General features: G+C 43.1%; 1 protein-coding gene across 2 annotated transcripts in view; it reads right to left on the reverse strand.

Moving 5' to 3' along the window:
• arhgdig (Rho GDP dissociation inhibitor (GDI) gamma) overlaps nucleotides 1-17,356 on the reverse strand; it is a 60,451-nt gene that overhangs the window by 23,260 nt on the left and 19,835 nt on the right. For both annotated transcript variants that reach the window (XM_080447754.1, XM_080447753.1), the window contains exons 2-3: nucleotides 7,678-7,851; nucleotides 6,053-6,136 (exon numbers count right to left, since the gene is read on the reverse strand). In XM_080447754.1, coding sequence (XP_080303880.1) covers nucleotides 6,053-6,136; nucleotides 7,678-7,846 — 253 coding nt within the window. In that variant the 5' untranslated portion in view covers nucleotides 7,847-7,851. The remainder of the gene's footprint in view (nucleotides 1-6,052; nucleotides 6,137-7,677; nucleotides 7,852-17,356) is intronic.

A 17,356-nucleotide genomic window follows, 5' to 3' on the forward strand; every position in this document is an offset into this window, starting at 1 on the left:
GACATGGACACATGCATGCACATGGACACATGCATGCATGCAAACAGAGATGTCAGATGCAAACGCATGTGCGCGAGCACACACACGCACACACACATTCACTCACAAACCAATGAAAAAACTAAAACAAATACCGCAACAGACTGAGCTTAAACAGCACATTAAATATGAGCCAGAATTAGCATTAATCATTTGATACATTGCAAAAGATTTCCCTAGTACACCACACATACGGTATATTACACAAGACAAATGATAGATTTCCCTATAGGCTAGTACACATACATTACACAAGACGTATGATACACTGATTTCACCATCCTGAGACAACAAGCAGTGTTGAGATCTTATTGGATGTCTCTGTATTTCCTGTATACTGCAGTGACTGTTTCCTGTCAGCATGCTAGGACACATGCTTCAGAATTACACCGCACTAGCCCCTAAGGCCACGCCCCCTTGAACCCAAACACCCCCACGGCCATCTTGAGTGTTTGCTATGATGAGAACATAGCCTAACGCAGTTATATATCAAGGCGATGACGCGGAGCACCCTTCTGTTTGCTGCTGCCTTTAACAGTTATTATTACCCCCCTTTCTCTTCTGGACGATTTTCCAATGAATGGAAGTTTAGTCTCGCTAAAATGTAGGATAAATATGATAATTGCGTTGCGTCGTCGCCTTATGTATATATATGATATATAACTGCGTTAGCCTATGTTCTCATAGCAAACACTCAGGACGGCCGTGGGGGCGTGTTTGGACGCATCGCTGTCACTCAAGACGGCCATGGGGACGTGTTTGGGTTCAAGGGGCGTGGCCTTAGGGGCAAGCGCGGAGTAGTTCTGAAGCACGCTGCTAGGACACGGTGTGGAGGGAGACACGGTAGCATTACTCCAGCTTGGCTCCGCGAGCACTTGGACAGCCCAGGAGACCAACACCTGACTTCACGGTGGATGAACATGGATGACACATGAGACATGGATGATGAACCCCTCAATCGACAGCGACACTCTGGCATTACTGGGGTTTGTATCAGCGATACGCCAGGAAAGGAACCAACAGGCCACGACGAAGATGATGGGAGATTTGTGGTTGTAAATAAACAGCAAATGGTGCAAAAACTAAATTATATGGTGAGACACACCACGAATACACCCAACACTCCTTTTTGTTTCATTGAAGCCCAGATATTTGCCACGAGAATTTTTACAGGTTTTCGTGAGCAGGGTTTATATCCCCCCTAGATGTTAACTGTAAGATGGCCACAGAGACGACCAGTATGTCCAGGATCTGGAAGCTATCTCCACAGATGCAGCAAAAATAATATTGGGTGACTATAATGCAGGAGGAACGGGATCCGTAACGACCTAGAAGGCTAAGTCGCGACCGAGGAGACGAGGTTGGCGGCAGATCGTTAGTCGAGGGCGGATCCCGCCCCCTCTCTCCTTTAATGGTTGCTCAGAGCTGCAATACTATCGGCAATATGTCAAATGTTTTACTAGAACTAGAGGATCAAAAACTCTTGGTATACTGTATATATTGTATATGCTATGATGGCTATATTAAGACTGGCTACTAGGCAACGAGAAAAACACAGTTAGGTGCGTTGAACCATGACACTGTGTTTTTACTACCATCCTACAGACAAAAATGACTTTACAAGGTTGCTTTCACTGTACAGACTGGGAAGTGAATGCCCAGATATAGACAAACATATAGAAGTGGTCACATGCTATATTAACTTCTGTGTACTGTACATACTGCAATGTGATCCCCAACAAACAAACAAAATATATCCGCTACTAAATCCTGAATTACAGGCTTTTATAATGAATGACAGATGCATGGGAAAATAAATTCAGAGATAAATACAGACACAACTAACCAAGCAAAGGACTAAAAAGCAAGAGGGGAACAGCTACTCAAGGACAATGACGCAGGGGAGGCGTGTCGTGGAATAAAGACAATGGTTGGACAGAACTCACAGCAGACCAATTCTGTACAAACAGCAGAGTTTGTCAATGACTTAAATGGCTTTTTTTGCACATTATAAGACTGACAGACCATGGCAATTCGAGCCAAACGGGGACTGAAGAGAGGTTGGCACACCAATATGTGTAACATCGCACTCGCAGAAACCATCTCCCAGATAAATACTAGGAAATCCAACGGTCCCCGATGGAATGGATTGGGGATATGCTACAGACGTGCTGTGAGCAGTTAAGCCCTGTATTCACAAGACTCTTTCAAACATCAATGGACTCACAAATAATTCAGAGGTTATGCCAAGTATCTAATATATTCCCACTACCTAAAAAGACAAATCCCTCTGAATTAGATTATTTTAACCCATTAAAACCAGGGGTCATTTTAGATCTTTGCGTTGAATATAAAAAAATAGCAGATATACAAGCTCGCAGCACGTCACAAGCTTGTACATCTGCTGTTTTTGAACATTTTTTAAAAGATCTTGAAAGTGTGAGAACTACTGATTTAGAAGGCATTTGTAGAATCGCCCTCAGGTCTTAATGGGTTAAGCGAACCCAACCAAATGGACCCGTGGTCCTGTACCCTTTCGCTCGCGGAGTAACAAATCGCTGTTGGAGGCGGCGCTGTGTGTGTGTGTGTATGAGGAGTCAAGTCAATAGTTTGTTTGGTGGCGACGACCACACTTTTTTTTTTTATATAGTTTGTTTGATGGCGACGACCACACTTATTTTTGGTTCTGGGCTATGATCCCATAGCATGGGAGGACGCCCGTCGTTCAGAGTATGGGGAAGTCTCTGGGAAGTTTCCCCATTGGCTTAAAGGATTGAAGGACAGCCAATGATGAAAAGGTTGTGTGTTTAGAAAGTGTCGAGGAAGTGTTGAGAAAGTGTTGAGTAGTTCATCAGTCTCTTCCTAGACCAGGCTGCAAGCAACCTGGTAAAAAATACTCCTAGGGAGTTTATATGTTTCTTGCAACTGAGCAAATAAGGATAATGTTTCATCTATATAAAGATCACCAATTGTGCATATACCCAAGCCCTTCCACTGTATAAACACTTCATCAAGTTGGGATGGTGGAAATGAGGGGTTTCCAGGGAGCAGGAAAGATAGTGAGTAGTTCCCAAAATAAGTTTTGATTTGTTTCCAGATTCTTATCATACTGTGAATAACACGGCATCCATTATAAATAGATTTATCTAAGGTCCCAAACTTTCCATTGTAATGCCTTACTTCCAGGACATCTTTTTTTTACCCGAACAACAATCATGAGTCATGACACATTTGTTTTGAAACTAGGATCGTTTTAACTCAAATGTGTGGTTAATTTGTTCTTACTCTGACTTGACAGGACAATTTGAAATAATAATGAAAACTAAAATAAATAAAACTACACCTGAAAAAGTCATTATTTAATTTGCATGCTGACATCCTGGTGAATGAATATATATATATATATATATATATATATATATATATATATATATATATATATATATATATATATACACACACACAGACTCCACACTCCTTATATTCCTCTCTTTCTCTCAGAAAGAAACTGGGTAGCACAAGATCAGTATCCCCTAGCAACCAAGTGACCTTTCCCATTTGTCTTTGCAGCCAGTGTGTGTGTGTGTGTGTGTGTGTGTGTGTGTGTGTGTGTGTGTGTGTGTGTGTGTGTGTGTGTGTGTGTGTGTGTGTGTGCGTGCGTGCGTGCGTGCGTGCGTGCGTGCGTGCGTGCGTGCGTGCGTGCGTGCGTGCGTGCGTGCGTGCGTGCGCGCGTGCGTGTGTGTGTGTGTGTGTAAGGGTGGGGAATCCTAAGACAAGAATATGTGTGTAGATGTTGCTGTCCTACATTCAACAAAGACTCGGGCAAGACATCACACACACACACACACACACACACACACACACACACACACACACACACACACACACACACACACACACACACACACACACACACACACCACGGAGGCAAAGATAAAATCACATCCATCATTGCCTTGTCCATGTACGGGTGGACACACCCTAGTGTACAAGTCATCCACAGGTGAACACAAAAACATGCACACACACACACACACACAAATCGATCCCCTCTCCTGTTGGATCCTTGGAGGAGATGACATCATCTCCTTGTAGCTAGGGGCGTCGACACCTGATTACCATGCACAGCAGACCAGACACAAGCACACACACACACACACCTCACCCCCACCTTCTCCTGCATGTAGCTCTCTGGCCCCTTCTCCCAGGGGGATATGTCAATACTGCCCAGTAAGCAAACAGTGCGCACGCACACACACACACACACACACACACACACACACACACACACACACACACACACACACACACACACACACACACACACACACACACACACACACACACACACACACACACACACACACAGAGCTGCAGATAAATAGCAGGCACACCCACTTACACTTGGACACGCACACACAAATCTTCCCCTGGTGGAAACAAAAGTACTATGGTCCGCAAAACACCACTACAGCCCTGCACATACGACATCAACAGAATGAACATGTTCAATAGCCAGTGTTAGGGGCAGGAGATCATGTATCTTTAAACTTCACCCAAGGGGCATGCTGGCTGAGCACTGCACACACGATGCATGTGCAGCAAGGTAATACTGACAAAGAGCTTCACACCTGGGAGCTGCGCTATGACGCTATGACTGCATTCTTCTATTGCCAGAGACACTGTGAAGCTGTACTGGAGCGGGCTGCACTGAACTGCCTTGCTCAATGGCTGTGGGCATATTTGGGACATAAGGATAAAAGAAAAGGGTAACGCACGGAACACACCAAAAAAGCACACATGCTTTATTCATTGCGCGCGCAGGTTTGTGCATGACTGTTCTCACCAATCCCGGCTCAAATGGGACGTCTGCTCACCCTATATGCAATGTATTTCTATGAGAATACACATGCGTACACATGGTTTTCTCCGCTCAGAGCGAAAAATAAATCTTCACGTGCGAGAGCGCAGCGTTCGTATGCGGCCAGTGAGAGTGGCTGTATTCATTAACGTGGAACAGGAAAAAAAAAGCGTGCGTGCGCTTGTGCTTGCGTGTCCTTTGGGGTTTCTTGCGTAAAGCTTGTTTCTTGCCAGGAATTTCACCAATTTTGAGCCCAATTGCAGATTGATGATCAGAGCCAATTGAGGCTGATGGTTGGTGCCAATTATCCTCTAGTATGAAATGGGCTCAAGGGTTTTATCTGCAACTGTGCAGAAAAAAAACAAGTATTTTATCAATTTAAATCATGTAAGGGATTGAAAACTTATAAAATCAGCCCATAAAGCAAGCTTCACTGGGCGTGAAGAATGACCAAACTTCTTGGTTAAAGGGACTTCTTGTCCTGAAATTACCTTCTAAGCCAGCACTACTGTACTCTGCCGGCATAACTGTGTAACACTTGCAACAAATGTTTAGGATTGTGTAGAGAGCTAGAAATGGTTTTGTGGTTAGAGTCTGCTAATTATCGAGGGTGTTGGGATGTGTACCAGCCTGAGATGAAGTAATGCTTTGGCTTAGTCAGGGCAAAAATGTCCCCTCTGCAGCCCGCTCCCCGCTTGTGATGGAGTGTTTGCGCAGGGCAAATCCAATCATTAAACCTCACACTGAAAGGTTGAATGTTGGACAGGAGCCACTCGAACAGAAACTAACGTTACACATCATGGGAAATGGGTTGAAAGCACTACGTACTGCTCGTGATGAAAAAAATGCTACTATTGTGCCAAACGTTGAGCACTTGCATAGTATAGTTTCCAGAATTGCAGGTACTCAGAGATGGAGGGAAATGATACTGGGAAATGTTCTTTTCATCGGAGGTTGGAGCAGTGGGTCAGTGACACACAGAACACAACCACTTGGGTCTGGACTTGGGCCCAGCTGCTCTGATTGGAGCACACTTCCTTTGTCACAGCAGAATTTTTCATCCATATTGATTGAGACTGATCTGATCGTCATCTATCTAGTCACTGTTCAAGCAAGAGAGAGTACAGCAACAACACGTGTATTGTACTGCACCTGCGAGGTCCATGGTAATTGGTCCAGGGGCTTGGTCACACATCAGGGTCAGTCTGGTCACCTGGAGATTAGGGATGGACGGATCTGTAGAGGGGGACAGAACATGGGGTCATTAGGGTCATTATTTACAGCATGATGGTCTTGCAGCAGAGTAGGTGGAAACTGCCTATGACGTAGGGGGAATCCCTCTACGGAAGTCATCCCATTTGGGCATTCTGCTCAGCCTAGGCTTCTATCATTCATAGAACTATTAGCCTCGATCTCCAGGCTTTTATTGTTTAGTTTTGCTAAAAAATAAAAGCCTGGCCCAACCATAGCCTGTACTGGGTATGAGGAAGTGTTTCACTTCCCAACCAACCAGAGTGCAGTGGGCGTCGCTCGTAATGTTGTGTTAACGGGGCGGGGGTTGACGGACAGATCGGTGAACCAATGGGATCAGGCGCAATCTCTCTCCGGCTCTATACACCCGCCCCTTTATACACGAAATCAGGAGGGTTGGGGCAGGCTATAGAACTATAGTCAACGAAGGACACAGTCTACATTCTGTAGCAGCTGCCTCAGAGTTGAGACACAGCTATTTCTTATTCACTACTTCTACTTCGTAGTTGGCTTATTACTGTCAGTGCAATGTAGTCACTTAAGTAGTGTGTTTCGTGAAATACTAATATAGGAATAATTCTCTTTTGTACTAGGTCAGCAAATTTACTACCGCTTTAGTATTGATTTTCATCTGCAATTGTATTGTCTGTACTGAGGGAATACCAAACACGCTTTCACAGTCTGGACTTGACAATAACTATTCTATTCTATTCCGTTTTCTATTCAATATTAAGACACATCTATTGCCCTAAATGACAGAAAGTTTGGAACTCCATTTTAATTTATGATAATCCACACTATACAGTGTATGCCCCATACTGTACCTTGTCGTTCCACCTGACAGAAAGCGAATACTCTATTCTATTAGTTCATTCCTGCCCTTCCATACTCCAGTAAGCTGATCCAGATGTGCTGGTGTAGCGTTCCAGTGGAGAGCGGGTCAGGGCAACAGAAATGATATCAGCTATCATGGCCCGCCCGCCTGCTGCTGGGACAGAGATGCCGAGACTAGCAGGACTGTGCCAGCGCGCACGTGCGCGTGCTGACACCGTATGTATGCATGCATGTGTGAATGTATGTGTGTTGGCTGGATGCACGCATATATCTGTATAATGCGAGTGTCACTTCATATATGTGTTTGTGTGTGTGTGTGTGTGTGTGTGTGTGTGTGTGTGTGTGTGTGTGTGTGTGTGTGTGTGTGTGTGTGTGTGTGAGAGAGAGAGAGAGAGAGAGAGAGAGAGCAGGCGATGACTGTGTGTCTCTCTTCTCTAAGTTGTTATATTGAGTGAGAGCTATTATTAGAGCTCCAATATCACTGAATACCAACATGCATCACCAGCATTAGTCACCCCGGGGAAACAACACACATAACACACATACTGTACACCCAAACAAACACACACACACACACACACACACACACACACACACACACACACACACACACACACACACACACACACACACACACACACACACACACACACACACACACACACAGAGAGTAAAGTATACAGTAGGCCTACCTAACACTACGGGCCCTGCTCCCAGCAGGGTCTGCTTGTATTTGTTCAGACTCTCATCTTCCTTGTCCAGATCAACGATCTCAGATAAGGACTTCTGGGCCGGTGGGGTGTAGTTGAGGTTGGTCTCGTCCTCTTCCTCTCCGATGGGCTTCTCCTCCTTGTCAGCCATTAGACCTGGGAAAACAATAGGCTTGTTTCATCCATGTCTTTATTACATTCTCGCATATGATATTGTTGGCCATATTTCAACATGGTATGTTTTTCTTTTCGCAAATGAATGCCCTACTTCGTCATACAAGTGTCCCGCGCAAAAGTCGCGAAATTGGCTGACGGCTGATGGTAGTAACGGTTGTGGACAAACACTACAAGGTTTCCACCTGAAAATGAGAATAGATTTTTTTAAACCCATGTTTCAGCGTATGCCATTTTGCATCTAAATCAGGATTTCCCTCCGAATGGGGACTTGGTGGAGGGTGGTCTCTCCTAGTCATACAATCAGAGATTCATATCAACAGGCGGAGATCTATGATCGTCTGGCTACGCGAGACACCTCAATAGCCTCCCGTAGGTGGAGGTTTGAGGTTTTGGGATGTCACACAAAAAAAGACACTGTTACATAATGTAACTAAATTAAGGTGGTGAATGAAGATTAATTTTGTTTTCTATTATTCTGGCTTGTCGTCGTCGTCCCCCCCCCAAAAAAAGCATTATCCTACTCTAAACAAACAAACAATGGAACAATGGAAACACACACACACACACACACACACACACACACACACACACACACACACACACACACACACACACACACAGAGGTAGTATAATGTTTATTTACTGCTCGGTAACAGTGGTATGTAATAGGCAAAGGCACCGTTTATCTGCCTATAATGAGCCTGCTGTGTATACAGCAGCCCTGAGCTTTATGTACAGGTAATTGGATGACACAGAGAGTACACACACATAACAGACACACACATCCGTACACACACACACACACACACACACACACACACACACACACACACACACACACACACACACACACACACACACACACACACACACACACACACACACACACACTAAAATGCCTGCATAAAAGCCACACCCCCAAATGACCCAGGCACCCAGGCATATTGGTAGTGTATAAATATATAAAGAACATATACAAGCAGTTTTCTTTACTACCCACACAAATGAAATGCATCAACACACACACACACACACACACACACACACACACATTGAGAACATGTTCAGGTGGGTGTCAGACAAGAGAGATCTGGTTAACGCCACATGGGGAGCAGAAGAACAAGGGAGCGAGACACATCAATTCTGAGTGTTTGTGCGTGCGTGCGTGTGTCTGTGTGTACTGTAGTGTGTGTGTGTGTGTGTGTGTGTGCGTGTGTGTGTGTGTGTGTGTGTGTGTGTGTGTGTGTGACTGTGTGTGTGTGTGCGTGTGCGTGTGCGTGTGCGTGTGCGTGCGTGCGTGCGTGCGTGCGTGCGTGCGTGCGTGCGTGCGTGCGTGCGTGCGTGCGTGCGTGCGTGCGTGCGTGCGTGCGTGCGAGCGTGTTTCTACGTTATTTACAGCGACACTCTTGCCACGGCCAAACACAGCTGCCTTCTTCCTGTCACCATGGCAACCCTTTGAACTTCTCTTTGCATGACATCACCCTGTCTGGGGATCGCTTCTAAACAAGCACTGCATACACCCACATTTCTACAACAAGCATATATCTTTTTAGAGTCAAAAATATTGAGATTTCTAACATTGACACCCAGACTGACTGAGCCAACTTTATTTATTTTTAAAAACGGTTAAGTGTTGCATACGACAATACCTCAACTTTAGTGCTCGGCACCAGCTCTCTGACCACTGGTTTCCCCTCAACCATGGTCCCCAGGCTCACCTAGTACTGCTGCTTTTCTCTGTCACTAGGTGGTCAATTGTGGGGTCAATGGACCCCCAGGGGTCCGTGAAGGGTTTCCATGGGGTAGTTTATATACAGTAGCATCAATATCCGTTCAACCACTTTAATCTATATAGATTGGCTATTTGAAAATGTGAAAAGAAAAATGTGTGAATGTCCTTTTTACATTTTAACACAGATCTTGTATGGGCACAAAATATTATCAGATGGGGGTCCGCGGCCAAAAATATATATTAATTTGGGGCTCCTTGGCACTCCTTGGGTTTAAGAACCACTGGCTTTGACAAACAGATTGAAAAAAACGTATTACTTAAAATTGGAATGTAAAGGTCACAATAGGGTATTAGTACTGTAACTAGTAGCCATCAGGTTTTTTTTATAACTAACTAGGTACTAAATTTGGTGCACCACGTTAACAAAATACTTACTGAGTATATGTAGTCTCTCTGTAAGGTGTGCAGTCGCATAACATTCAGTTTATCTTGGTTGATCCAATACGCAGCCAGATGTTTTGTCTCGCACTAACATTCACTGGCTTGGAGACAACACATCTTTGATAATTCTTCAGTTACCTTCATTTACACTAGCATATCACTTATTCTCATTATACTCTCTCTCTTTTAAAAGAGGCCACCACAGTCATAATGTAATGGATTATTTTATTTACTGTAAGCATATTATTCCATTTTGTGTTAATTTATTCATTTCTTTATTAGGTAGCCATGTAATAAGCGGGATAATTAATGTGGTGAGCCAGTCATTGTTGAGAAATAAACCCCTTCAGGGTGATAAAGACCCCTCTGCTACGCATCAGGGTCTAATCACCCTGTCAGGGTTTATTCCTCAACAATGACCGGCACTGTTAATTATCCCTTGCACAGTTCATACAACCGGCCCAGGTGAATTAAATGAGTACAATGAGTCCCTAAGGATTATTCTAAAATGGATAATCTTTTCAGACCTACCAGATGACACTGCCGCCGTTTTTCCCTTTTCTCCTTTGTACATTCAGTGTTTGTTTGTACTTGTTGATGACATGTATTATTGTGTAAATTTGTTATGCTGCAGTATGTTGATGAATTGAATACATAGGACCACAATGGAAACAAGTCCCCAGGACTTGTGGTATCCTTTCACGTGCTGTTTACATTTCTGACTAATAAAGTATTCAATCAAACAATCAAAAATGAGTTAATTTTGCACAGGTGCAGCTGGTTGTCCTGATGTAGTCCCTGACTCCCACCTATGGGGCTGTCAATGAACATTCTAAATTAAATTTCAATTCAATCAAATTGTATCTAAATCTATTCAATTGTGAAGAAATTGTTGTTTTATTGTGAAATAACAAGGGCAGCCCTGCTAGACAAAGTTCTCACGCGGGCCGCTACACTGTCTGAAAGTACTGCATGATGGATTAGGTAGACCTTCCAAAAGACATAGATTACATACACATACATTAAAATTGGCTTAAGGGAGGACCGACCGGCCAGAGGGCGGGCCGGCGGACCACGTCATCACGCACGCTCATATCACACTAACCATAAGGAGTTCCCAATGCAGCTACGCCAAAATATGGAGTGTGTTGTCTAACCTCAATGTGTCCTCATGGCATCGTCTTGGCATCAACAAATCAGTCAGCTCCATATGTGGGCACAGAAGGGGCATGCCCATATATGGGTATATACTGATGACATCAGCGATCTCCATATATGGGCATTAAAGGGACATGGAGAGCTCCATACACAGTATGGGCATATTGTTCGGATCCGCGGTGCGACGTAGGTGTGAGGGCTGCATCGCGGATGAAATAAATATACATATAAAAGGAGTTATTAGGAGTCTCTAGTTGGATTGGTTTGCCCCCTTATGAACATAATGCGCAAAAATATTATTTTATTTGAATGGATTGAAACTACGGTATCTGTTTTAGAAGGAACAATTGGATATCATTCTTGGCCAATTTTGACAGCTCCACTCCCTACACCCACAAACCTCCAGCTGGGGATGCATGACAATACCCAAACATTATACTGTGTTATTGTCCCTGAAGATTGTGATTATGCCATGCTTGCTTCTGAATAGCAGAAGGAGAACTGCTGTGTATGGCCTCAAGGCTTATCATGATTAACCAAGGGGAACTGAATCTGAGTCATCTGACACAAAACTGGCTTGTTCCAAATGAAGCCGAGAATTTAGAATTGTTTACTGTGAATCCAAATAGAGCAGTCCATATAGATTATTATCACTCAGGCATTAATCGTCGTCCGAGGTTAATTTACAACCAAATGATTGTAAATCTTCACCAATATTCTTAGGTTTAGCTTCATATAGAATAACCCGTAGTGTCAGCAGTTATCAGCCCCTATCACCCTATCTGTCCATTTATCACTCCCCTCACCCAGGGCAAATAAAGGCTGGATTTATGATAAAGTAGTATATCATGTATGGTGCAAGTCTGACTCTACTCTAACAGTGATATGTTTACCTTACCTATACAGCTAAGGAAGATAACTATATTAATACAGGTTATTATTATGGTAGACTCCACTGTCTGTGTAAAGATATGGTATGTTAATTCACACGCACACGCACGCACGCACACACACACACACACACACACACACACACACACACACACACACACACACACACACACACACACACACACACACACACACACACACCCCCACACACACACACACACACACACACACACACACACACACACACACACACACACACACACACACACACACACACACACACACACACACACACATATTTATCCCTGTATGCCAAATCTTCATAAATGATTCACTTCCATTAAATAAATGAATGATTTACTTTCATATCAAATCCTGCATGCCCCCACAGACACACGCGCATGCACGCGCACACACGCGCACACACACGCACACACACACACACACACACACACACACACACACGCAAATGCAGTTACATATAAATACATATACTAACTTAGTAAGCTAAATTAGTTACTAAAACTAGAGGCAACTTACTAGAGGAAACTTGCTTAACCAGTTGCCTCTGACAAATAGGAGCCATAAACCTAATGGCGCTTTATTTGATGTGCAGACTGCTGACCAATCAGAATCACCATGTCAATTCACATTCATATTTAAAGAGCCAGGTCCAGCCCACTGACATACAAGGCATAGAGTGCATGAATACACCTAAAGACTGCTGAGCTTATTTAATTTAAGCTTATTAACTCCACATTTATTGTACCTTCTTATCTTTTTTTTTCTTCTTCTGATTAATATGGTAATTGTCCCTCTCATCTGAAGATGGGTTATTCTGCTGGTTTTGAAAATGGGGATAAACTGAAGCACCGTCTCCTTATGTATAAAGCTGTATTGAATGTCTCTTAAGAACATGTATGAAGCTGTTATTTCTGTATGTCCCTTTATAACATGTATGAAGCTGTTATTAATTATAAATATGTTCCTCTATATAGCATGTATGACGCTCTTATTGTGTCCCTTTATAGCATGTGTGAAGCTATTCTTATGTCCCTTCATGACATACTAAGGTCCTATTACTTTATGTCCCTTTATGGCATAATATGAAGCTGCTATTATATCTCTTTATAACATGTATTAGGCTCTTATCATGCCATGACATGTATAAAGCTATTAGGGCCCTTTATGACATGTGTAATAGAATTCAGCTACTGCAAACACATACAAAATTAAAACACATATAGCCTTTCCTGCTCTCCTATCTGCACCACAGAAATATTTTTCCCTCCATTGTTTCATGTTCAAGGCCATTTCCGCACTGAGATAGCTAGCCTTCAGCAGTAAGGTGTGTGGACTTTGTGTGGAATTTTGACGACCATTCATTCATCTTTTATCACACATGAATTATTTTCATCTCTGAACCTACACAGGACGAAAGAGGGGGAAAAAAACAGATTTTTAACCATTTGAGCAGCACCACACCAGCTCTGTGTTTCAACACGGCACTTTGAATGTGCAGCTAGCTGTAGTAACGGGCTAAGTCAGAAAACATTAAGTGAATGTGTGCATGTAGGTATTACACATCAGAGGTGGGACAAAGTCCCTATGTTGCAAGTCCAAGTCGAGTCTCAAGTCTTTGCTCTCAAGTCCCGAGTCAAGTCCAAGTCAACACAGCCAAGTCCCAAGTCAAGTCCAAGTTCTCAGCTTTTTGTTTCGAGTCCCACACAAGTCCTTAGCATTTTGGTTCGAGTCCCACACAAGTCCTAACCTTTTGTTTCAAGTCCCAAACAAGTCCTAACCTTTTGTTTCGAGTCCCACACAAGTCCTAACCTTTTGTTTCAAGTCCCAAACAAGTCAAAATGTTAATTCAAGATATGTAAAGATTTACATAAATCATGAGCATTTTTCACAATTTGCATTTGTTTTAAAACAAGGTTTCTTCCAGGCCAACAGAACGCAGATACTGTACTTTTAATTTCCTCCTTGAGGACAGGGTTTAAAAGGGCCCTTTTTAATGAATATAATGTAATTTTGTACAATCTGTATGGTAGAGTATGTTACTACAATATAACTTATACAATCAGGGTGGTTGTATTTTGTCTCCCTGCTCTTCTATTGAGACATTTAGATAATGTCAAAGGCCATGTCTCACCTAGACACAGGATCTGACACAAATTCAGTGTATCCTCTGATCAAGCAGGCAGGCTCTATTATCACAATGGTGAAATTTCAGCACTTGCACTGGAAACCGCGTTCAAATCCGGGGTAGAAGAGGAAATGTATATAGCGCTGAAGTGGTCAATGTATGTTTTGTATTAATAACCAAAATCTACAAAGTAACTGGTACCTAAAGTTTTCAAATAATTGTAGTGGAGTAAAAGTAGGCTAATATCTGCCTCTGATATGTATGTAGTTGAGTAGAAGTAGGTAGCTGATATATTGCACTTTTACCTTAGCGCTAGGTATACTCTTGGTTGCTTGTTTTTGCAGAAAATGCACTTAGGACTTCTGGTGATTAGTAGTTTTGTTCCCTACCTATGTTGAATGCACTTACTGTAAGTCGCTTTGGATAAAAGCGTCTGCTAAATGACTGTAATGTAGAAGTAAAGTACTGAAAATTGCAAATACTTCAGTAAAGTCAAAAATAAGTCAAAATTGTACTTAAGTAAAGTACTTTGAGTAAATGTCCTTAGTTACTTTCCACCACTGGTTAGTTTGCTCTTAGCACGCCGTAATGTTAATGTGAAGTATAGGTCTTGCCTTGCATATTGCTTTTCTCGTCTTGTCTTCCACCTTGTAATCTTTAAAACCGAAAGCTATAACTGCTGGAGTTGACATTTTATTCCACCTGGCTTCAGTTCCAGCAGCGACGGCAGGAGTGAAGCCGGTGTGTTGTTTGTTTGGTAACGTGCAACATGTGGGCCAGTGTTGCCAAGTATCGGGAGAGAAACAAGCGAACCGACTTCCAAAAACAAGCCAAAAACAAGCCAAAGTTTGTCCAAAAGTTAGGGTAAATAAGCAGCTTTGGCAACACTACACTAGGTGTCACTGATGGCCGGGATTTCTGACTAATAACATTATAGTTGATGCACACTTTTTAAACATTTTTGGCTTGCTTAAGTGACTTGAAAGTGACTTGAAAAGACTTGAATTTTCAAGTCAAGAGGGCTCAAGTCAAGTAAAGTCTCAAGTCTTTAGTGGTCAAGTCAAGTCAAGTCTCAAGTCTTTGGCATTCAAGTCCCAAGCAAGTCCAAGTCTATTTTTGATTTGGTCAAGCAAGTCTAAAGTCATCAAAATCGGGACTTCAAGTCAAGTCGAGTCTCGAGTCTCGAGTCCAAGTCCCCACCTCTGTTACACATACTGCAGCCTACTGTACCTGAACCTACACACACATTCACTTAATATCATCACACAATGTGTCACAAATAAATGCACTAATTCTTACACGTGTGTGTGTGTGTGTGTGTGTGTGTGCGTGCGTGCGTGCGTGCGTGCGTGCGTGCGTGCGTGCGTGCGTGCGTGCGTGCGTGCGTGCGTGCGTGCGTGCGTGCGTGCGTGCGTGCGTGCGTGCGTGCGTGCGTGCGTGTGTGTGTGTCTGTGTGAACTGTGCGTGTGTGTGCATGTGCATGTGTGTCTTCATGCACGCCTCCATCTGTGATAATAATGGTGGAGTGTGTTTGTGGACAGTAAAACCTGCTCATTACCAGCTTAGCTTTTGATAGACACTGTCCCCTGCGTCGTTAGACAGATGACTGGTACGAACTATACACTAGGTGCAAATTAAGCTCTCGGTGGCCTCATTACTGTGGCTTAAAATGCCATTTCAGTCAAACGTTGCTTTTTTAACACTAAAAGTAAAAAATCAAGCTGATAAGTGTGTGAGAGAGTGTGTATTTGTGGTCCTTATTGTGTGTTGCTTGTCTTTTTGTGTTCCACTTGACACTTTTTTCTATGAAGCACTTTGATCGATCTTGGTCGTTGTTAAATGTGCTCTATCAATAAAGTTTGAGTTGAGATGAGTTCATGAGAGAGCATAGCTGGATACGTATGAAAATGGAATATTATTTAACAGCGTTACAGTATTTTTTTTATAAAGTGCTCTTTGGTAATGGGAGTTTTCAAATGAGCGAAAAGACAAATTCACACTACACCTACAGTACAAATGTCTAAAGCTAATTAATCTCTCAAGAACAGATTCTGCTCTCCGCTTGAATCTGTCGGGAGGGTTCGTCATAACGTGTACGCACTGGCCTACAAGTGGGCGTACCCAAACAAATGTAGTGGGCAGGATTTACTGTCTGCTCTCGCTTCCCACTGAAAACAAACCGAAACTCATTTAACAATAGCGTCCTCGGAGCAGACAAAACCACGGAAAGATGTTCACATTTTAACTTGCTCTTTCGTCATAGAAACAAGTGGGCTTATAACCAAAACGATCCATGTTCTCTGGGAGAAGTGGTATTAGTGTTCCGTGTAGAAATATTGTTAGTGGGAATGAAAACATAAGCGCACCACCGGAAGTGGAGCGCTGAGGGCAGACCAAAAACCCCGGTTACTTGCGCATGGGTGCTCCATTTAGCTCCCCCCAGAGCCAAGTGAAAGAGTAAAAAACAGCAGAGGGCGCTTTTTTTCCTTTTTATTTGGCGATGGGTTCCCAGATTGAAAGCTAATAAATGCCATATTATTTCTAAAAGTGTGGGGCAACCAAAACCATCTATTTGTATGTTTTTTGTCATTAAGACAGACAGTTTTCAAACCTTTTGTGCCCAAGGCACACCAATGGGCAAGTCAAGGGGTCCTATCTTTCACCAGGTGCTAAATGGCGCTGGGCACACATTTCTTTATAGCAGCCTCAACTGCTACAAATGTCACTGTTTGTGGCAGAAACGTGATTACATTCTTTCACAAAATCAGGCACAAATGCTCTCAGGCGGTCAATGTGACAATGACCGTCAAACAGGGTTTTCATACTCCATACCGTTTGTCTGTAATTATATTCCCAAATTTGTGGGTGCGGCCTATTTCTTACAAAATACGCCATATGTCATGAACGCAATGTCCAATCAAACCCAAATTGGAATTGCATGTTGCAGGGACTCCAAAAGCACTTTCACTTCTGCCCATAGGGGGCGCCACGCAGCTTCCTTGTGTCCAGACGGCCACAACCCACGACTTACACAGCCCTGGGTAGCCAACCCTGCCTGGAGGAGATACATTTTTTAGTTACTAAATGTACTTGGCTCATCTGTGCCCTGATGG

The sequence above is a fragment of the Gymnoscopelus braueri genome, assembly GCF_963280865.1.
Source record: "Gymnoscopelus braueri genome assembly, chromosome: 13".
Classification (NCBI taxonomy): domain Eukaryota; kingdom Metazoa; phylum Chordata; class Actinopteri; order Myctophiformes; family Myctophidae; genus Gymnoscopelus; species Gymnoscopelus braueri.